Below are 23,144 nucleotides of genomic sequence, written 5' to 3'. Positions count from 1 at the left end.
TTTTATCCCGCGGAAGTTGCTTCAAAGCCTGAAAAAAATGCAAAAATGTGTCAATATGTGATCAGGCGAGGCTCTGGATGGAGACATCCTACAAGTACAACAAAGATATATCCTTATCAATATAGAAATTCAATTCAAAATTTGATCACTGCTACAGTTATTGAATAAATTGGTGCCTTTAAGCCTTTTTTAGTTGTGTACTCTGATCAGTTTCCCTAACCTGCATTCTTTGATAAGTATAATGAGTGCCTTAGATCCAACTCCTAGATGCTTATCGTGCTTGCCCCTCTTCCATACAATTTTTTTTAGATAAGGAGGACCAAGCCTGAGAATAGAACTCCAAACCTGCTGATGCTACCTCTTAAAAATGGCGGCAAAAAACAACGGAACTAAACTCGGGTTCTTGTATATAATTTATTAATATGCTAGTTTTATGTTGGACTTGATCTTACTTAAAAGGTTGAGGTTTTATTTTCGGAATTCAAGTAAGAAACTTACGTTCCCGACCATAATCTCGTTATATGGTAATCATCACCATAAATATCAGATGTGTCAAAGAAAATGATGGCCTTAGAAAAAGCATCTTTTATAACAGAAACACCCTTCTTCATGGGAGAGAGGAGCATTGTATACCCCAGAGAGTCCAGCGCAACCAAAGCCCAGCCTAGAGACCTGAAAATAGCGATAGATGCTATTATGACAGCAGTTGGAAATTACAGCTGCCAAGTAGCCCTTAAGCCCGCTAATCATTTCTTACCCTTGTTTTCAAGAGCATTCCAAAATGTTTATCAAGATTCAAGGTCATCCACATAAATATTAGCTACAAATCCTGATTCTGAAAGGCATCCAAAGAGCACTCCAGTGTTAAAACAGTCACAAGACATAGGTATTTGCCATCCAGCCATTGCATGATTGGAAAATCAAATATTACATAAAATATGCAAGATGATCAGGGTTGATGAAAAATGGTGCCGACCAGTAAAGGATAATTCTCTTTGTCATTGTTAACAATCATTTTGCTTCATTCGATATGCTTTGTACATCAAACAACACCCATGGTATTGACTTAACTAAGGCTTACCTCCAATCCTTGAGTTCTCAGTTTCGGCGTTCCTGCTCCATTTTCAACGGATTGAAGATGCTAGCTCAAGGAAACTTGTGGAGTTTCACACTCCCATTTTTTGTTTTCTTTTCACAAATGAATTTATATGCAACCAACCCTTGTATATTGGAGAGGCGACTTCCAGACGTTGACTGTCCACTTTATTTGTGTATTGAAATAGAAGCATTTTGGTCTGAAGTCCGAACTCATAAAAAAAAAAAATCTTGGCCGGGACTGATCTGATGAATGTTGTTATCCCATGAAAATCCATAATTACATCCAATCCTCCATTTTGAGAAGGGCAACAAATATCATGGCTCTGCAATATTTAAGAATACTGCACAACCTGAGACCTATATCTGCCTTTTATGCACTAAAAGAATGAGAGAATACTGTGGCAATTAACTGCCATATTTCATTTGTTGTGCCTAATGCTATTCATATTACATGGTGATGGTGCTTGTGAAAGATTTGTTTTGTTACTTCTGCATTTAGTGCCAAATGTGATCTTTAAAGTATATATCTATAATTGCCAACAATGGTACTGAACTTATAGTTCAGTGATTAAGATCCCTGATAGCTTGAATAATAAAAATATATATTATCTATAGTCAGGTTGCTCGATGGCTTGACATTTTGATTCTACCTTCCTTGATAAATGAGAATCTTACTTAAATGATGTAGATCCCTGCATTTGGAACAATTGATGTTTCTTACATTTCAAGTTCTCAACTAACCCTCAAAATTTTCTGTGGATTTACACTTTTCTTTCAAGGTAACTATTTTATTTACGCTTGCTTTGGAATGCTTAATATGTCTGAGAGAGAGACTCCAAGAAGCAACAATAAAAAAGTTAGAAAATCAACTCAGTTATTACAATGCACCAATTCAATCACAAGGGAAGTTATCATGTCTAGAATCTCTGCCTGGACATGCATTTTATTTGCCAAGAAAAAAAAAACACAATTGAGCACAAAAAGAAGTGAGATTCTCACTTCCACAAGTGACATAATTCCCCACAGGTAAGGATAATTTTAGCATAATAACTTATTCATCACACGTGAACTCTCTTTTTCATGGAGATTTCCTCTGCCCAAATAAGATTTATGAGCAAGCAAATTGAACTACATAAAAAAAAAAAGAAGCCAACATGCTTCAACTCTGTAATTTTCTTCACTTTAATGGAGTATTAGCAAACTTCCAGGCATATTGAGAAAGGAAGCCCCAAACTCTTTGGCCACTTACCTCATCAAGAGGCACAGCATCACAAATTTCTTTCAAATCCTCTTGTCTAAGCTTCAATGCCAAGGATCCAACATTGTCTATGATGTTCTTAACTTTAGTTGTCCCTGCATAAATTCAACATGATAAAAGAAATTAATATCAAAGATTGGTACAACTGTACAATCACCATGCTGCAAACCATGTTAATGGAGATAGCAATGTACTAAGAAAACGTGCAATGCTATTAAAAAGGAGCATTTCATTTTGATAGTATAAATTAAATCCATTGATTGAACAAGCAAATGCCTTGGCCATTCAGAACTAGGAAGAAGGGGTTTGGAATCAAATCCATATGAATATAAAGACATTGTTTGTGGAAATTCGAAAAAAAGACCCAAGCATACCTGGGATTGGAATTATATTTTCTCCTTGATGGAGAAGCCATGCCAAAGCAAGTTGAGGAACTGTGCAGGCATGTTTTATAGCCAGGTCTGAAAATCGGGAATATAGAAGTTCGTTCTTCTCTAAATTCTCCCCTGTGAACCTTGGATGATTTGCCTGTTCCAGGAGTACCCCAATTTCTGTAACTAACATTCTTTATATATTTACTTCAAAATGAATAAATTTTACATGCAGAATTTAAAAATGCAGTTACTGCCAACAGTTGTGTGATCCTGTGGACTGGTGGTAGAGTGTTGGACTCTTAGTTCCAGTCAGGTTCAAATCCTGGCAACTCAAGTACCAAAAAGTAAAAAGAAAAATGCAGTTACTGAGACTTTGTTTTTAGTCTCATACCAACTGGCTCCCATTGGGCAAAGTCTCCACAACTGCCTTCCCTCCAAAAAAGCCCCTACCAAGAGGACTATATGCCACTATTCCAATTCCAAGTTCTCTGTATGAATAGATGCAGGAAACGATTGAAAGAAGTTAGAAAAAATATTTGAAGTTTCTTAGGCCTCAATGCCTAAACAAATTCCAATGAAGTACATAAAGCTATCAGCATTATAGGTATCTCATAAACATGTTCTATGAACTTCATGGCAAAATATCAGCATACCGACAAAGTGGAATTATTTCATCTTCAATTTCACGAGTCCAGAGTGAATATTCCATTTGTAAGGCAGTGATAGCATGAACTGTATGTGCTCTCTTTATTGTATCAACACTAGCTTCTGATAGCCCGATGTACTTTATTTTTCCTTCTTCCACAAGCTTCTTAAGCTCTCCCATCTTTACAAGAAAGCAATCAGTGGATCTATAAGTAAACTGAACAGAAAAGAAATGATCTCTTGATACTTACTGTCTCTTCTATTGGCACTGAAGTATCTACACGGTGTTGATAGTATAGATCAATATACTCCACATCAAGCCTCTTAAGACTAGCTTCACAGCAGGCCCTAACATGGTCAGGGGTACCCTTGACCTCAATTAGAGGAAGCCCCTCGGATTCTGATTTCACGATACCAAATTTTGTTGCCAGTTGAATTTTTTCTCGAGGAAGCTGCTTCAGGGCCTAACAATGCAAAGAAAATACATTTGCTGATGAATGTTCCAATCTAAATGTTGCTTGGGCTATAGAAAATATATCTTGGAAAGACAACATTTGAAGATACTCCATCTACATAATACTACCTTGCCAAGCATGATCTCATTATCATGTTTTTCCCCATAAACGTCAGATGTATCAAAGAAGGTGATACCCCTATTGAAAGCTTCTTTTATGACTAAACATCCATCTTCATGGGACAGAGGAGTATTATATATTCCTGAAAGTCCTGCACATCCAAGTCCCAATCTGGAAACCTGCGGGATAGACAGGAATATTATGAGAACATAGAATTTCTTCAACAACATCAGTAAGCTATAACGGATCAAATGGGCAAAAACTACCTTGAAACTTGGAAGGGCTCTATTTCATTCAGTTCAAGCACTATGAAACTATTTCATTTAGTTCAAGCTCTATTTCATTTACTGAAGCTATGATAAGTTGCTGCTCCCAGAAAACCCAGCTCAGCAGTCTTTAGATTAACCGTTTCAAACTAAATTTATCATATCCAAGTACATGTAAGAAATGTAGTGCAATTTAGAAATTTTGGAAACTGAATACTGCAACAGTGAAAATTCAACCAAGCGTAAATCAGCTGACAAAAGGTCCAAATCCAAATCCATAAAAAAAGCTGGGTGAAGATGAACAGCTTTAAGAATAACTATCTAAGCGTTGAGTTAATCCAATTCAGTGAGCGTGAAAACTAAGCAGCTTACCTCCAATCCTTGACTGCCTAATTTCGCTCTTGGAAATTGAATTTGGGGTTGCTTTTCCATTTTAAAGAAACTGCAACTTGATTGAAATCTCCGATTTTTTCTAAAAGAACTTGATTGAAGTCTTGAGAAGGCTAGCGGCTATAGTTGGAAATAATGTGAAGTGTAGCCTCTTTTAATACAATAACAATTTCTCATGTATAAGAAAACATTTTGTTTTCAATCGTGTCTGGTGGGCCCTAACCATTTTTATATTGATGAGGAAGATACTTGCTGCAGGATTCGCTTTCACTCAAAAATTAATTTTAGTGATGGGCGAAATTAATATTAGTGAAATTAAAAATAATAATAATTATTATTATAATTATTATTAAAAAAAAATTTATTAATTAAAATTTTTTATTGAATAAATTTTATTAAAATTAATATTTAAATTTAATTAATGATGTGATAAATGTAATTGTATTACACTAAAAATATTATCAAATAAATTTATTATTTGATATTTTAATTTTAAAATATTAATTTAATAAAATATTATATTTATATATAATTAAATAGATATGATTTACATTAAAAATTAATATTTTTATAAATATTATATAAATTAAAATAATTAAATTAATTTTAAATCAAATCAAGTCAAACGGAAATTATATACATGACAATTCAGAATCAAATGTAAAAAATAAAAATATGATGCTGTATCGAGATAAAATCAAATAAAACTATTAAAGGGCGAGGTCCAGACGAGCATAGACCCGCCGGTGCCTATGGCCGTGCCCGTAACTAATTTGATAACCGCAAGTGCACTTGGTACTATGGAGCTAACTAAGAAACGGTGCAATGTTAAATTTTAATACTTGTGCTTCATAGTCATGTACTCGATTGAGTTTGTCTAAGGAGCATTTGTAGGGAGGAAGAGAGAGAGAGAGAGAGAGAGAGAGAGAGAGAGAGAGAGAGATAATTTTTTTTAATTTTATTTGTTTTCATTCATAATATTCAAAATTAAAATCTTATTTAATAAGAATTAAATTTTTTATCATTCGATTTCTTTTGCTAAGATGTAATTCCTAATAAATTGATAATAGTGGTAAAACAGCAACTTATTCATCACAAAAGCACAGCTCTGTTTGTGTAATTTTTATCACTTTGATGGGGTATCAACAAGCTTCCAAGCATATTTAGATAAACATACCAGGGATAGGGATTATGTCATCACCCTGGTGTAGAAGCCATCCTTTGTAGCCAGATTTTTTTTATAGTTAAAATTATCAGAATTTAAATCCTGATCGCGTTAGAGCAATTTTTGTAACCCGATTGGAAAATCCACCATATAAGATCTTGTTTTTCTTTAAATTCTTCCCATATGGATGCATCCCATGTTACATACAGGAATGCCGCATATTGGAGTAAGTGGAAGAAACTCAAATCCTAAGGAGAAACATCTATGTGCTTACTGCATAAGAAAAGAAAATCCGACACACAGGAACCGGAAATTTTAGTATTATTTTGTTAAGAGTTTGTTTCTGGTCACTTACAATCAAACTTCCATTGGGCAAACACTCCACAACTGCCTTCCCACCCAAAGAAGCCATGACTCTATGCTACTCTCCCAATTCCAAGCTCATTGGACAAAATGCTTTGAGGAAAAGATTGAAAGCACAGCAAACAAATTTATAAAATTTAAAAAAATTTTAAATTTTGATTTTTTTATAAATATTTTTAATAAAAATATTAACATAATTTTTATTAATAAATTAGTATTTTATAAAAAATTTTATTTAATTAAATTTTTTAAAAATTTACAAATTTCACTTAAAAACCTAATATAAAATTTGTCAGATAAATAATGCATCTACAAAATCAAGTCCAAGAAAGCAAAAAATAAATAAATCTTTTACCAATGTAAAGTGGAATTATCGATTTTCAATTTCATAAGTCTAGAGAGAATATTCCATTTTTAAGGCAGTGATAGGATCAACTGCAACATTTGTTAAGTTTTAAATAAAAAATGTTTGTGTAAAAAAAAATAACAAGAAAAAAAAAGATAAATATATAAAAAAAAGCGTAATTCAATTATGTTGATTTATATCAAAAGAGTTTAAAAGATTATGTTGTTAATATTTCGATTTATATGAAAATATTTATATAGATGATAAAAATAATATTAATAAAAAATAAAAAATTATGACTTCATTATAATTAATTTTAAATATATTTTTTAAATTTATATAGATGGTACATACCCTTGATGATAAATCGAACCTTCTCTAACACAATAATACCAAAATTTGTAGCTAGTTTGAATTTGATCACGGGGAAGCTGATTCGAGGTCTAAAAGTGCAAGGAAAATAATTTTGTTAATGTATGTTAGATTTTGCATGTCCATCAAACCATCTTGGACGTAAAACATTTAAAATATTCTACATTTACAAATCAAACTCTTTCAGTATAAGTGAGGCGTAAGGCTGATTATGGTTCCTCTTTTAATGTACAATTAAAGTTGTAATTAGACGTATAAACGATTGAGTTTGAATCAATATAATATTAAATTTAAATTTAAATTTATTTTTAAATTTGAGATTTAAAACTTGATTTAAATTTAATTAAATTTTATATTTTTTGTTCAAGTTCAACTTGAAATAAAAATTAAGTTACTCGATCTTTTTTTATTAAGCTTTATTAACATAAAAAAGAATACATTTTTATATTTGATAAAAATTTAATTATTTATATTTAAACTCAAACTTAAATTTGAGATATTTTATCGATTAAAATATTAAAATATATTAAAATATAAAAACTCGATTACGTTTATGAATTATTTGAATCAGATATAAAAATATTTGAATTTAACTTAATTAATAAATCAAACTATTCAAGTTTAAGTTCAATTCGATAATAATCGAATTAAATTCGAATTATATTTAAATCAAACTTAAATAACTTAAAAATATTAATATACATTTACATCCTTAATTGTGACTAATCAAAATGCTTTGTTGTCGAAAAGTTTTGAAGGAGCAAACACGCAATTTTTGCGTGTCATTGCTAACTTTTGGCGATTACAACTCATATGTTATAAGCCGGTCCAAACGTGACTACAGACTACAACAAGTTAATAACCGGTAAAATCATATCTGAAACGGCGTCGTATAAGTAAGGGAGACGCTACCGTTTTCCAATTTCGAATGCAAGTAATAAACTGAGGTGGTCGTTGAAGCTCTCATAACAGTCTAGACTCTGGACTTCTTCGCGAAACTGAAGAAATTAAATCTGAAAAAAAAAAAAATCTCCCCAAATCAAAATCATAAAAGATGAAGAGATGGGGAAAGATGTGGGCTTTGATGGGTTTGCTTCTTTTGAATTGGGTGAGTAATGTTTCCTCCCTTTCGGTGACCGTAAACGACGTAGAATGCGTGTATGAGTACGTGCTTTTCGAAGGGGACACGGTTTCAGGCAACTTTGTCGTCGTCGACCACGATATTTTCTGGAGCTCTGATCACCCCGGCATTGATTTCACCGTAACTTATTATCCGATCTCTAAATTTTATGTCTTTTCGTGAAATTCGTGTTGATATCTAGTTATTGGATTCCTTTCAATAAAGGTCGGTTTTTTTATGGCGTGTTTTTTTTTTTTTCTTGTTGGGTGTTGAATTCTATTTATTAAAGGTTGGTTTTTATTATATTTGCTATTTTTTTTTATAGTTGCATACTTAAGTCAATGGAATAAAGGTTGGTTTTTTTATGATATTTTGAGATTTTGTGATATCTTGCTTTTGGTGGAATCAGGGGGACTTTCTTGATGAATTTTTTGGATGGTTTTGAATTAGTAAAATTTTGATCTATGGACTATGGCTGACTGATTTTAATGGTTTGCAGTTAATGAATGGATTATATTTTGTTGCTAGTGTTGATTGTTGAACAGGGGGTTTAATGTTTCGGCTCATGCATTTGAATTGATTTGATTTGATATGTGGGTTATGGAGTTTTTTGTAATTTTAGGCTTATGTTGCTAGTAATATTTTGAGTCTTTAGAAATAATTTGTTTTGATGTTCCTTGAATAACAGCTGATTATAATCTGCCTAATCCTTTGCTTAATGCAGGTGACTTCTCCTGGGGGTAATACAGTTCACAATTTGAAAGGTACATCTGGGGACAAGTTTGAATTCAAGGCACCACAAAGCGGAATGTACAAATTTTGTTTCCACAATCCCTACTCTACACCAGAGACTGTTTCGTTCTATATTCACGTCGGCCATATTCCCACTGAGAACAATCTTGCCAAAGATGGTTTGTTATGTTTCCCTCTGCTTATTTTGAAGTCTATATCCAATTTCTTTGTAGGGCAAGCTGTAAATTTCTGTTACCGTTGGCATTCTACTTTGCATCCAATATTTGATTTGTTTTTTCAACCCTTTTTGTATAGGGACGTAGCATATCATTATTATTTTCATTCAGATTTAGGAATTTGTTTTTGATTTCCTTTGTTACAGAACATTTGGACCCAATTAATGTTAAAATTGCTGAGCTGAGAGAGGCTTTGGAGACTGTTACAGCAGAACAAAAGTACTTAAAAGCACGTGATGCTCGGCATCGTCATAGTAAGTTGCTTTTATTTCCTGCTTATGTATTGTGTTGATAATTAAGGATTACTATTTATTTATTTTAGTCTGCTAGCTCGCGGTAAATATTTTCTAGGCAGAAACTACCTTTGTTTTTGGCTAGTGAGGTGGTTTTGTCATTTAAGAGTTGCTTCTTTATAGTTTTTTGGTTCATTTCTCATTTTTCTCTCTTTCTGAATACGCTCCCCCACCCCCACCTTGACCGTCACTGACATGACACGTACGATATTGTCAGTTTTGCCATTATCACCATCTAGACTCTTTCCAGCCACCATAGTTTGTTTCCCTGCTTGATTGTAATAGTTTTTTTTGTTCATTTCTCATTTTTCTCTCTCTTTCTGAATACGCTTCCACCCCCAGCTTGACCATCACTGACATGACACCTACGATATTGTCAGTTTTGCCATTATCACCATCTAGACTCTTTCCAGCCACCATAGTTTGTTTCCCTGCTTGATTGTACCTCCCACCATTGTCGGAAGGAAGGTCGGGACTAATTCTGGCTTGCTTCCTCTTTCCCTGTGATGGGATATCCTTTGCCAAGTGGATTGGAGAGAAATCTTATTCCGATCCAATGATTCCAGTCCCTTTCTGACTACAAAGCATGAATGTTACGAGATGCATTTAACTGACAGTAAATACAATGAAACATGTCATTTTAGTGCTAAGTTCAGTTTGGTAAAATTAATGTGGATAGTTACTTGTGACCATATGGAAGTTCGTAGGCATCCATTGAATATACTGGAGAAAACAGTAAATGAAGTCTAAGTTTTAGAAAACACATGATAAACTTAAAGAGATCATTTGTATTTATTTCTAGTGTAATGGCAATTATGCTTTTGGATATCCTATAGACATGATAGTTATGTGCATTCTTTGCGGTATGTCTTGAACATTGTTAGTATTAAATTTTTATTGGTGTACATGTTTAGGTGAAATGCATTAACTAATGGATAACTGCATGATTGATGGTTTGCTCATGTTTCATTCACTGACATCGATATCACATTCGTAGAATACTAACAACACATCGTGATGTCTGCAAATATGGCAAATTTTGTAATAGTTACTTGTATATCATTATGATCGGTATTTGCCTGCAGCAAATGAGAGCACAAGAAAGCGTGTTATAGGTTACACAGTTGGAGAGTACATTCTGCTAGCTCTTGTTAGTGCACTTCAAGTTCTCTATATTCGCAGTCTCTTCAGCAAATCAGTTGCATACAACCGAGTTTGAGCTACCTGATTATTAATGTAGTTTCTCTGTTCCATTTAACCAGAGGATCATAGGGAGAATCCTATAGATGAGTTCATAAAAATCGAAATTTTGCAGCGATGACAGTTTGGTGTTTTATGTTCATTCAAGTCTTGTTTGTCAATTACAGTGTTGGCTTTTTGACATGGTATATGTTTTAGACTAACTTTGATCAGTTTGAGCTACTTTTACCTAATATTATTGAAAACCTGAGTCTCATTTGCAGCAGTGCAACGTTTACACCGGTATGAGTATTGGCTTTTTTGATCATGTAGATGGAGAGATGGTTTAAATAGAAATGGCTTCCTACTAGATATGAAGATATATCCTACGTGGGCAACCGAACCCAAAACGTTGTTTAAAAAAGGTTCCAATGAATTCAATCGATAAATTCAATCGAATTTGATTTGATTAGGGCTCCATTTAAATAGGTGGTGTGATTAGTTGTAGTGAAATTGAAATCAATAATAAAAATTATTGTAGTTGCGATATAAAAAAAAATATTATAGTTGTGATTGAAAAAAAAAATAATAAAAAATTTATACTGATTTTATCTCGTTATAATTAATATTTGAATTTAATTGATGATGTGATGAATTTATGTATACAATATAAATTTAATCGTACAACATCGAAAGTGCTGTGAAATTTAAACAAGGACTAAAAAATTTAAAGATTTGAATTAAAATTCAGTTTGTTGAAAAAAGTTAGAGATTTGAATTAAAAAAATTAAAATTAAAACAAAAACAACCTTGAAATGATTCGAATTTAAAAATATAAAAAAAAAATTGAATTTGTTAAAGATATCCAAACTTAAAAAATATGAAAATAATTATACTTTTTTGTAAAATTAAAAAAAATTAATTTTGACTTGAAGTCTATCCAAATTGATAAGGATTGAATTAAAAATATTTAATTAATTTATTCGAATCTAATTCAAATTCGAATAATTTAAATAAAAAAATTTGAATTTAAAATAATCTAAATTTAAAATAGTTCAAACTTAAAATTACTTTATCTTAACATGAGTCAATATATCTGAAACCACTTGTTTATCACTTTTATATATTCTACTACACATCTTAGATATGAAAATATATAACTGACTATGAAATATGATTGGACAAAGTAAATAAAAATCATTAAGTAAAGTTCATTAAGGTTTAGTTATTAAACATGATTAAAATTAAAATAAAATTTCAAACTAACAAATTAAAAAAAGATTTGTTACATAACTTATCTAAACAAATCTTATTTAAGTTGGAATGAACTTGGTTAAAATCCCACTGAATATTTGATTTATATGAAACTGAATACCTTGAGCAATTTTCAAGTTTGACTTCCACATTCTCATTGCTATGAGAAAGCTGCCATTAGTCATAAAAAGAACGATAAAAAGCTGCCACTGGTCTGGAGGGAAATTTACTGGAACTTTCAAGAAAATTAAAATCAAAACATAAAAAAAAAATGGCGTAATTAAGACAATAATAAATAATAAATAAATAGATATCTATTATTATTTAATTTATTTATATCGAATTTAAATAATTATAAATAAATAATTAATAAATTTAAATATAAAATTTATTATTCGTTCATAGCGGATATGATTATATCTTTTAAATATCTAATATTTGAATTTGTTTTATTTTAATGGATAATAATGAATATTTAAATTTGTATTTGAATTTATTATTAGTTTAAATATATAAAATTTTATGTTTGTAGAATATTTCGATCTTAAAAAATAATTTTTATTTATTATTAATTAAAAATAAACTTAAATTTTAAATTAAAATTTTGTTTATTTTACATTTTGATAAAAATTTTAAATAAATAAATATTTAACGAATTCATATATTTAAATAAATAGTGCTTATTTAAATGAATTTAGATTTAGATAATAATACTAATTTAAATAAATATTTAAATGAATTTAAATATTATAAGTATTAAACGAATTTAAATATATTTATTTAAATTCATATAATTGCAAAAATTGTTAGTCAAACATATAAAAAAGATTTTATTTATTTTTTTCTTATTCTCTCGTTGAATTCTTCTTCATCTCTCTATGAATTCCTTTCAAAATCCAGATTACCATTTTTCCAAAACCCAAATTTTGACACTGGACTGCCATTGGCTATCATCGACTGCAACTGACGACATCGTTTTATTATCATTCAGATGAGTTATAAAAATTATTATAATTATAATTGAAAAAAAATTTATAAAAAAATTTATGTTAAATATATTTTATTAAAATTAACATTTAATTTAAATAATAATACAATAAATTCAATTACATCACAATAAAATTTAAACCCTTATTTAATCCAAAATTTTACTTCTCCCTCGTGTCATTTTTCAAATTAAATTTCGTAAAAAGTCTCTAAAATCCCTAAATCTAAAGGTAAACCAAACATTTTGTTGTCATTTTCACCTCTTACCGTCTGTCAAAACCCAAAAAGCATTCCCATTTCATTTACCACTTTTTTTTCTCTCTCTAAATTCTTCCTCCTCTCTAACTTATGCTTTTAGCAGTTGCATGAAAGGAAAAAACTTAGTAAGTCTTTCTCTTTCTTGGACTCTGCATTTTTTCTCGTGATGCCTTGGCAGGTCATCCTACATTGATTGGACGTCATAATAGTCCATTTCCACTCACGCGTCAAGCTGCAAAGAGATGGTCACATCGTGTGGAGAAGGCATTAGGGAGCACCCCAATCAAGAAACCCCAATAAAATAAAATAAAAAATGGAAGAAGATTAAAATAGATTGGGTGAAGGATGTCTTTCAATTACCCATCTATGTCTTAAACTAAAGATGAGGAAGGTAAGATATTGAAGTTTTTTATTTATTGAAATTTTTATTGGGTTTGGTGTAAAAATTTTTAGATATATAATTAGATTTGGTGATTTATATATTTTTATTATATAAAATATTAAAATTTATATTTTTATATTATATTTTATATAAAAATTATACGTCGTAATTTATATCTACATAAAAATATAAAATATATTTTTTAATTTTATTAAATTATATATAATTATTGTTAAAATTTTAAATTGTATTACTTTTATATCATTTTTCGTATCATATAATTATATTGTGTTTTAAATTATCATGTTTATCCGCAACTGACTTTTTTTAATTAACAATTTTTAACAAAGAAATTAAAATATTTTTTAATGATAAAAAAATATTGTAAACTAAATGTAACAGTACCGATTTATATAATTCATATTCATTAAAAAATTCTATGTATAGGTTCTAATTTGAGCACATTCAAAAATAAAAATTTAAATTAATTGAATTTATAATAAAAAATTAAATTAATTAAATTAAATTAAAAATATTTTAATTAAAAAAACTTAAATATCTTAAATTTAGCATTTAACCAACTTAAAACAATGCAAAATAATAATATATTTAAATAAAATGCCAAAGTGGTAGGGATCATAGGGAATAAAAGTACTCAAACTTTATGAGGACGTTTAGTTTGTGAAATTTTATATTTTTAAAGTAAAAATGATATCTAAAAAAGTGTGAATTCTTGATAATAAGTGATTTTTCGTGGTATAAGATTATTAGATTCCTGTGATTGGTTAACAAGAAAGTTAGATTACTTAATCCAATATTTTTACTATAGTATCATTTACTACATAACAAATACAAATGTTTTTGTCAAATAAAAATGCAATGTTTGATAAAAAAAAAATCAAGTCAAATATTGACAAAAAGACAATCTTTTATCAAATAATCCAAAAATAATTCATAATTTTACGTTTCAAATCCTAAAAACGTAGTATTCAAGTGATCAATTATTAAAAAAAAGAATAATTAATTACCACATTTTATTCATCCAAGAAACGCAAAAAATAATTCTCAATTACTACATTTCAAAGCTTAAAAACGTAATATTTGAGTGAAAAATTAAAAAAAAATTATAATATAATATTGTGTTTTAACTTACAAAAAACATAATAAATAATTCATAATTATTATGTTTCAACTAGTGATGGCAACAGGTCGGGACGAGACGGATTTTTGTTCGTCCCGAACCCGATCCGACTTTAAACATATAAAATTCGTACCCCGATCTGATAAATTTTTTTATTTTTAATATCCGAACCCGATCCGATTTGATATTGTATAAAATTGAATCCTACTCGACCCGAAATTAATAAAATATTATTTTTAATATAAATATATAATTAAATATAAAATTTAAAAATTAATTAAAAAATAATTTTTTATATATATAGGGTCGGGTAGGGTCGGGTTTGCCTAAAACTTGACCCCGACCCAAACCTGAAATTTTTTTATGCCACCCGATCCTACCCGACCCGATACCCGATTTTCAAAAAAAAAAAATCGACTCTAAGAGGTCGAGTCGGGTCGAAACTCGTCGGTTTCGAGTATTTTTGCTTTCCCTAGTTTTAACCTTTCGAAACATAGTATTTAAGTGAAAAATTAAAAAGAAATTTATTTACTCAAGTATTGTGTTTAACTTCAAAGAAACATAATAATTAATCACATGACCTAGGTTTATATAAAAAATCAATTGAGCATTAAATACTGCATTTGTCCACAAAGAAATGTAGTGAAATCGTATATTAAACAGTTGTAAAAGAAAAAATGATAATGCCTATGGCTTAGGGGCCATGTGACATTATTTAGACCACTCTTTTTGCTTTGCTTTTCTTTGTATTTGACGTTTTGTTCTGATAGCCTTTGCTTTGTTGTGCTTTGCATTTGACTTGTTATTGCTTTTTTAATCTTAGAAATACAGTATTTGTATTTGACCTATTACTATAGTTCTAACATAAAAAATACAATATTTGTTTAGTTAAATATTATGTTTTTAACATTACAAATATAGTATTTGTTTGGTTTAAAATTGCTTTTTTATAAATACCATGTTTTTAACATAAAAAATGTGATATTTGTAATTTAGTCAAAAATATTTTGTTATTTAACAAAATTTTTTTATTCAAGTTAAATGTGAACCAAAATAACTTTTCTCTCGAAATATTAAAAAATTATTGGGAGATGTGTGTTTTTTATTTCAGAATTTTTGAGTACTGTTGAGAATATAAGATTACCCTAAAGAATCAAATACTTGTGAATCAAATGTGAGAATCACATTTTCACAAGCAAGATTTCGAGAAATATCTCAGATTCCCCTAAACCAAACGTTTCATGTCTGTTAACCATAATCATATTAAAATTCATTAGGTTTTTAATTGATTTGAATTATTTAAATATGATTTTTTAAAAAAATTATATTTAATTTAGTTTATATAATAATTATTGTTTGGTATTTTTTATTAAAAGTTATTTTAAAAAGAAATTAATTTAAATTTAAATGATAATAACTGTTTTTAATTTTAATAATTTTTAGTTTATATAATTAAAAATATTTATATAATTTTAAATTTTATTTATTATTGGTATCAAATTGTCTTTTAGAAGGCTAAAACTAGAAATTACAAGGTGAAAGGTTGATTAAGAGCAAAGGTTAGAGGTTTTCTTAATATTTGTGCTTTAAAACTCAAGTCAATGCTTGGGAAGAGAGGAAAAAGAGGGAAAAACTTGAAAGTAGAGGTATACGAAATTGAGTTGATAGAACTTGATGGAGTTTTTATACTTGTATGGTAGAGGTGTTGGGGTTAGGTGGCTCAAACTTCAAATGATAGGGCTAGGGCTGATGTTGCAAGCCCAATCTAAGCTAACAGTCAACAAACCAATTGGGAGATGACAAGTCAGCATTCTTGAGTATCATTTGGAGGTCAGTTAAGGTGATCAAGCTAACGTGGATCTTAAACTTTCAAGTCAGCTTAACATGTCAACTCAGACCAAAAAGATTGAATTGCCTCGTTTGGCTTATGACTCATATTTTAGGGAAAAATGTCTATTTTGCCCTTTAGACCATAAATGCCTTTAACATTTTGTCTTCCCCATTAAATAGTTTAAGGCATCAAACTAACGAGAAGTAGGATTGGCCAATCTATTGTTGTCCAAATTGAGCTGCAAGTTGAGTGTAGATTAATTTGGGAGTTTCCATTATATTGATGGAAGGACTGTTTCTATAACTACCCCAACCTTGATATGCTGAGCTACAATCTATGGTCATACCAACATAGATAAGGTAGGGTTGGTATTTTGATTAAAATTGAAACAATCGATGTTGTGCTCACACGGTATGATCGACGTAACATTTGTGGTACATACATCACGTGTCTGACGTTACATTACGTGTGTAGTTGAAGTGACACTAACAATGTGTGCATTAAACATCTGACGTGATATTTATGTGCCACAACTAGCCTAGAGTTTTTGTAGTATGATTCATATGACACTTGTGGATTTTAGATAAACTTGTCACAAATTCATTTGAATTTACATTTATCAAGGAAAGAGAAATTTTGGTGGGAAGTGAAAATTTGGGTGATTATCTGAATTTGGATTGAAAAGCTAAAAGGTAGTCCTTGGTATTAGTATAATGATATGGTTTAATTTGGGACATTCATCCAATCTAAGACTTGGCTATATAAGGCCTTATAGGCCCTAGTTTTTCATTATCCAACACTTTTTTTGATTTATTGTCGACCTGTTTTCACCAATCTCTAGCTTTCTAGCTTTTTTTAGTTCGACATTCTATTTGTTTGACCTTCTTCTTCTCAAACAATTTTGATACCTTTTTCTTTTCTCACAATGTCATCTAATTTAAGTTTGTCTAACTTAAATAACACATTTAAACTTTTAATAAAAGTTGTATATGATTTTGGTAAAAACTAAAAAAATATGTTTATGTGTTTACACAAATTATAACATAATAATTTTAATATTTTGCATATATTTAACATAAAAACAAACACGATAAAAATACAAGAACAGTCAAATCTAATTAAAAGATCATAAAACATTTTAGTACGATATAATTATATATATTAAAAATGAATTAATTATTAACAAACAAACAAATGTCAAACTTTTTCAATATCGTTGGTAGAATTTACAATTCTCACGTAGATGTGTGTATAAAATGGTAAATACCGAAACTTGAGTTTTTCGTCCCTTTAAAAAAATCCAGCAATGCTTGGGCCCATAAAAGCCTAATTAGAAGTACTAATAATTATATCTTATTTTATTTTTAATATATAGGAAAAAGACTAGCCAAGTAATTTCCTTCCACCTCGGGTTTTTAGGGTTTAAGGCAGACAAAGATTGAAAAATATTTCTTTTTTGCTTCTTTACTGTGTGGGTACTATGCCAAGTTCCTAAAATTAAAATTATTGTAATATGGTTTCTTAAAATAACACATTTTTGTCAAACATTTTCAAATAACATAATAAGTATTTTTAAACACTATGAGTATTTTACTTAAAATTAATAAGTATAAAAATAATTTTAATTTGTAATCAAATAATATAGTTAGAATTTAATCAAATTTATCTCATTTATGCAATTTGATATGAGAATAGAGAAATCGTTAACCATCTTGTAGATGTGATTCTAGGCCCAATAATAGAAAAGCTTGTTAAAGGTTGAACTAAAGAACATGTCAAATCTATCACATGGAAGAAGGTTTGGGGACATCGAAAGTAATATGCATTCTAATGCTCAAGTTAATCAAATGTACAAGAAGAAATAAAAAAATTAAGCAAATGAGAGAAGAAAGTAAGGAAGGTCTAGGGTAAAAAATGTTTCATTATTGGTTTTAATTCTCCTTTTTATATTTCATGAATGATGGCGTTATTAGCTGGATAGATGGTGACTAGCTAGACATGTGGCTATTTATCTTGAAACCATGTGTTAATGATAAAAAATGCTACTGATGAAGCCCATATGTTGTAGCCAAAATCAATAATATCAATAATCTTGCATTAAAAATGGTCACCAATATAACTATTAAAATATAACACATCGAACTTTGACAAAAAATTAAATAAAAATACATAAATAACCTTCACAATTAACAAATGCAATACATAAATCCATTTATTACATCTTGGCAAAAAAAAAAAGCCATTCTATTTTCTATATTAAAAATAATATTAAATAATAAAAAATATATGGATAAATAAATAATATCCATTAAATTCAAATTTTAGTTTAATTTATTTGGATTTCAGCCCCTAAATTTCTTTATGCTATTTTCAAGTTGCAACCATTCCATTTCTATGTTAAAAAAAAAAATATTAAATAATAAAAAATATGTGGATAAATAAATACTATCTATTAACCTAGAACTTGATTTAGTTTTGTTCAAATTTTACTACCTGTAATTTTTTTTACTATTATGAAATTGCGATGTCTTTTTATATTAAAAAAATTTCCATTGATTTTTTTAAAATAACATGCTATGTTTGTATACATATGTGAAATTAAAAATCTATACTTATAGTGTATCAAAAATAATTTTTTTTCATACAGAGGAGATTATATCCTAAAAGGAGAAGGGGTTGTAAGTATTGAGTTTCGAGTTCTAAATATGCTAGATGTTATTTTTTAAAAGTAATTGCATCGATTAAGAAAGTCAAACTTTGAGTTCAAATACAAATTTTTTTTAAATAAAAAATTATCAAATATATTGACAGTAAAGTTTTTAGACTCCATAAGTAAGACTAGAAAGGTGGCATATATATTTTAAGATATATTTAGAAAAATAAAAAATTAATTAAAAATATAAATGAGATATGTATTAATCTCTTAACATTATTTGTGAAATTAAAAAAATTACTATAACAGTGTATAAAAAACTAATTTTTTTAAATATGTATATTTGTTTTAGGTTAAATACAAATATTATCTTTGAACTATACATTTTTTATTAGTTTAGTATTTAAAAAAAATAAAATTATCAATTTAGTACTCCAATTTTCATTATGGCATTTATTTTGGTACCTAAGACTAATATCGTTAGTCAATTTGCCGATGTGGTATAAATATCCAATAACATGCTAACATACGTTAAAAAGTTTAGTTAACATTACATCATCAATTGTCACGTCAGCAATAAAAGAAAACTCTTAAATAATTTTAAATAATTTTTAAAAATTTGAATATTTAAAAAAACTAAAAAAAAAAGAAAAAAAACTAAAATATTTAAAAATAAAATTATAATTTTTGAATTTTTGGATTTTTCATAAAAATATTAATTTTTATTTTTCAATTTTTTTTTATTTTTAAGAATTTTTTTATAAATTTCTAGTTTTTTTTAAAAAAAGTATATATTTTAATTTTTAAAATTTTCCAAAAAATTTTAGTTTTTTTATTTTCAAAATTTTAAATTTTTTTGTGAATTTTTTTTAATTTTAAGAAAATTATATTTTTATTAAAATTTTTTTTAATATTAGAATAATTTTGAATTTTTATTAAAATTTTGAGATTTTTTGAATTTTTTAAAATGTTATATATTTTTAATTTTTAAAATATTTCATATATATATTTATTTTTTTTAATTTTTAAAAAATATTTCAAAATATTTTAAATTTTAAATTTTTTTAAAAAAATTTTAAATTTTTTAGATTAAATGTTTTCAATTTTTTTCTTTAATGATAATGTGATAATTGATGATGTGATGTTGACATAACTTTTTTTTTACATGTGTCAATATTTTATTGGATGATAATGTTATATCAACATGTGGACTAATGATGTTAGTCCAAAATATCGAAGAAATAAAAATTTGAGTATTAAACAGATAATTTTATTTATTTAGATATTAAATTAATAAAAGTATATAATTCAAGAGTTATTTTAATATTTAATTCTATTTGTTTGATATGATAATTCAATAAATCTTAGACAAAAGGGCAATATTGGAAAAGAAAAACTGCCTTAAATTCCTTACAAGTTCGTCATATTTCCTTATATTTGCCACAACAGAACCAATTTTTATCCTTCGTCGTCCATTGATAAAAAAAAAAATCAAGAAATACTTTTTGGTTTTTGTTTTTGTGGAAGTTTTGGATCTTTGCAAACAGAGGAAGGAAAAAATGCTAGCAGTTTTTGACAAATCGGTTGCGAAGGGCCCAGATGCTCTTAATGCTCCTGGTCACTCTAAAGCCGTTTCTGCTCTCAAAAATTGCTTCTTGGCTAACCATTTTGCCTCTGTTAATCCTGGTTCTGTCATCGTCAATCTTGGCTCTTCTGGTGTCATGTCTTACTCACTTGAAAAACAGAACCCACTTCTCCCCAGGTAAAACTTTTCTCATGTTTAGTTTCATCTTTTTATTTATTATGCTCAATATTTCATTTTTGGGTCTCTTTCTCTATTTTGTTTGGTGGTTTTTGATTGATCTAATCATGATATTTTCTGGGTTGTTTTGTTTCTTTGCTTATTGTTTCATTGGGTGGTGAAAATTTGTAGAAGGTTTCTCTTGTTTTTCCTTTTTGTCTCTGCTCTTATTCCTCTTATGTTTCTTGTAAATTGATGAAATTTGTGTATGGCTCATAATGCGATACAGGATTTTATTTGATTATTAATTTGGAGAAATCCAAGTTCTTGTTGGATTGATTTGCTTCTTAGATCTTTTTTCACATTACTTGGATTTTGTTTAGTTGTTCTATTATATACAGGCAGAATGAGAATTGTGATTTACCTTAATGGTTGTTTGCTGGTCATTGATGAGTATCTTGCTAGATTTTTGAGTTGTCTTGTGTTTTCTAGAATTTTTATATTTGAGAACAACGTGCAGCTTGAGGAAATTCTAACGCTTGGGGAGAGGAGGGGGCATAATTGTTTTACCATGGGATATAGATATTTGAGTATAGTCCAAAACTAAAGATCTTATATAATGGTTTTGAGAAAGACCAAAGATAGATTGACTTGATTGTATTTATTTATTTTATTTAGTATTTTAATGATTTGGCCCTTGGTTAGTCGTTTGGTTACTGCATTGTACATGTTTCTGGATAGTGCATAATTTGTTTACTTTATTTAACTCACTTTCCCTCAGAAGCTGGATCATACTTAAAAACTTCATAACTAAAGTATTTCCTGTATCAGGATTTATTATAACAAGAAAGTGTACAATTTGGTTCTTTTCTATGATTGTTTTTACAATGCAATGGAGATTCAGAAATTGAGATTCTGATCCTTTTCATTTTACGTTCCCAGACTCTTTGCAGTTGTGGATGACATTTTCTGCATGTTTCAAGGCCACATTGAGAATGTTGCTCTTCTTAAGCAACAATATGGCTTGAACAAGACTGCAAATGAGGGGATAATTATCATCGAAGCTTACAGAACCCTCAGAGACAGAGGTCCTTACCCTCCTGACCAGGTTGTAAGAGATATCAAGGGGAAGTTTGCTTTTGTTCTCTATGATGGCTCTTCAAAAGCTATGTTTATAGCTTCTGTAAGTAAACCTAATCTTTTTCAGCTAATGAAATGGATATCTCTAATATTTGATTTTATTATCAAGTTTCTTCTCCCATATGATGCAGTTTTTAACTTTGGCTTGTGCAGGATGCTGATGGAAATGTACCTTTCTTCTGGGGAACTGATGCTGAAGGCCATCTTGTTCTTGCAGATGATGCAGAGACTGTGAAAAAGAGCTGTGGGAATTCTTTTGCTCCTTTCCCAAAAGGTAACACTATAAGGGAATTTCCTAATTTATTGTCGATTAATAAGTCATTGACAAGCCTAGGTTCCCTTACTTTCACTCGAATAATGTTGTCGGGCACTAATAGGTAGAAAAAGTTTGGAAACAGACTGGGGCAAAGAATTGAAATGGATATTGAGACTAGAGTAGGATGATATAGCGAAAATCAAGGTGAAATGGAAATTGAATCAAAATTAAGGTGGAATGAGAAGTTGGGGTGGCATACAGGTTTCAATGCATAAATATTTATGATACTTGTAACTTTTTACATTTGTTTCCTAAATTGTTTTTCTATCATAATTAGTCTCTGTTCTTTTCTCTTTCAAACATTGGATTAAATTGGGGATCATCTATACGTTTCCTTATCTTCAATCATGTCTTTTATTTTGTTCTCTGTTAAGATGGTTCTAACTCTGATGATTTTAGAAATTTAGGAGCATGAGAACTTTATTGCTGATGTTTTGCAGCTCCCATTTTTTTCCTTTTTCAGGGTGCTTCTTCACATCCTCTGGAGGTTTAAGGAGCTTTGAGCATCCCCTTAATGAGTTGAAGCCAGTGCCAAGGGTGGACAGTTCAGGTCAGGTCTGTGGTGCTACTTTCAGCGTCGATGCAGAGACAAAGAAGGAATCAACTGGAATGAAGAAAGTTGGAAGTGCTGCAAACTGGTCTGCCGACTACTGATCTTACAAATGTCTCCTGTTCAGCAAGGGCTTTGTTATTAGTGAGCCTCCCCATTTTATCCATCTTTCTTAGTCTTCAATGCCTATTTCTATCTCAATGACTTGGCTGAACTAACTAGTGGGATATTCAAACTCTAAAATTGTTGTGGGTACTTTTCAAACTTAGGCAGCATTTTATGCAGCTGTTCATGTTTGCATACCATCAAAACTGACCTCGACATGATACATGTCATGGAATAATATTTCTTGTCACAAAGTAGTGATAATAGTTCGATTTTGATTTGATTATTTTTGTTAATATCTAGTATTATAGATTTTAAAAAATTAATTCGAATTCAAATTGAATTTTGTTAATATTTAATATATTTAAATAAAT

At 29.1% G+C, this 23,144-nt stretch overlaps 3 protein-coding genes across 3 annotated transcripts; 2 read left to right on the top strand and 1 right to left on the bottom strand.

The window, feature by feature from the left end:
• Nucleotides 1-1,955: 1,955 nt before the first annotated feature.
• Nucleotides 1,956-4,764, bottom strand: LOC111291638 (perakine reductase-like). The gene is made up of 7 exons (XM_022883443.2): nt 4,589-4,764; nt 3,959-4,129; nt 3,627-3,839; nt 3,384-3,556; nt 3,122-3,218; nt 2,731-2,884; nt 1,956-2,451 (listed from the first exon to the last, which is right to left on the bottom strand). Exons 1-7 carry the CDS (start codon nt 4,646-4,648, stop codon nt 2,276-2,278), a joined length of 1,044 nt encoding a protein of 347 aa, XP_022739178.1. The 5' UTR covers nt 4,649-4,764; the 3' UTR covers nt 1,956-2,275.
• A 3,039-nt stretch (nt 4,765-7,803) lies between these two features.
• Nucleotides 7,804-10,718, top strand: LOC149514211 (transmembrane emp24 domain-containing protein p24beta3-like). The gene is made up of 4 exons (XM_089745184.1): nt 7,804-8,113; nt 8,697-8,883; nt 9,087-9,194; nt 10,319-10,718. Exons 1-4 carry the CDS (start codon nt 7,907-7,909, stop codon nt 10,450-10,452), a joined length of 636 nt encoding a protein of 211 aa, XP_089601310.1. The 5' UTR covers nt 7,804-7,906; the 3' UTR covers nt 10,453-10,718.
• A 9,625-nt stretch (nt 10,719-20,343) lies between these two features.
• Nucleotides 20,344-23,053, top strand: LOC111291618 (stem-specific protein TSJT1-like). The gene is made up of 4 exons (XM_089745183.1): nt 20,344-20,680; nt 21,602-21,842; nt 21,953-22,073; nt 22,579-23,053. The coding sequence occupies exons 1-4, from the start codon at nt 20,478-20,480 to the stop codon at nt 22,767-22,769; spliced, it is 756 nt and encodes a 251-aa protein (XP_089601309.1). The 5' UTR covers nt 20,344-20,477; the 3' UTR covers nt 22,770-23,053.
• The last annotated feature ends 91 nt before the right edge of the window (nt 23,054-23,144 follow it).

This window comes from Durio zibethinus, chromosome 16 (genome assembly GCF_047325235.1).
Source record: "Durio zibethinus cultivar Kanyao isolate XHJ-2024 chromosome 16, ASM4732523v1, whole genome shotgun sequence".
Taxonomy (NCBI): domain Eukaryota; kingdom Viridiplantae; phylum Streptophyta; class Magnoliopsida; order Malvales; family Malvaceae; genus Durio; species Durio zibethinus.
The sequence above is the reverse complement of the archived record's forward strand: the minus strand, read 5'-3'. Positions and strand labels throughout refer to the sequence as shown.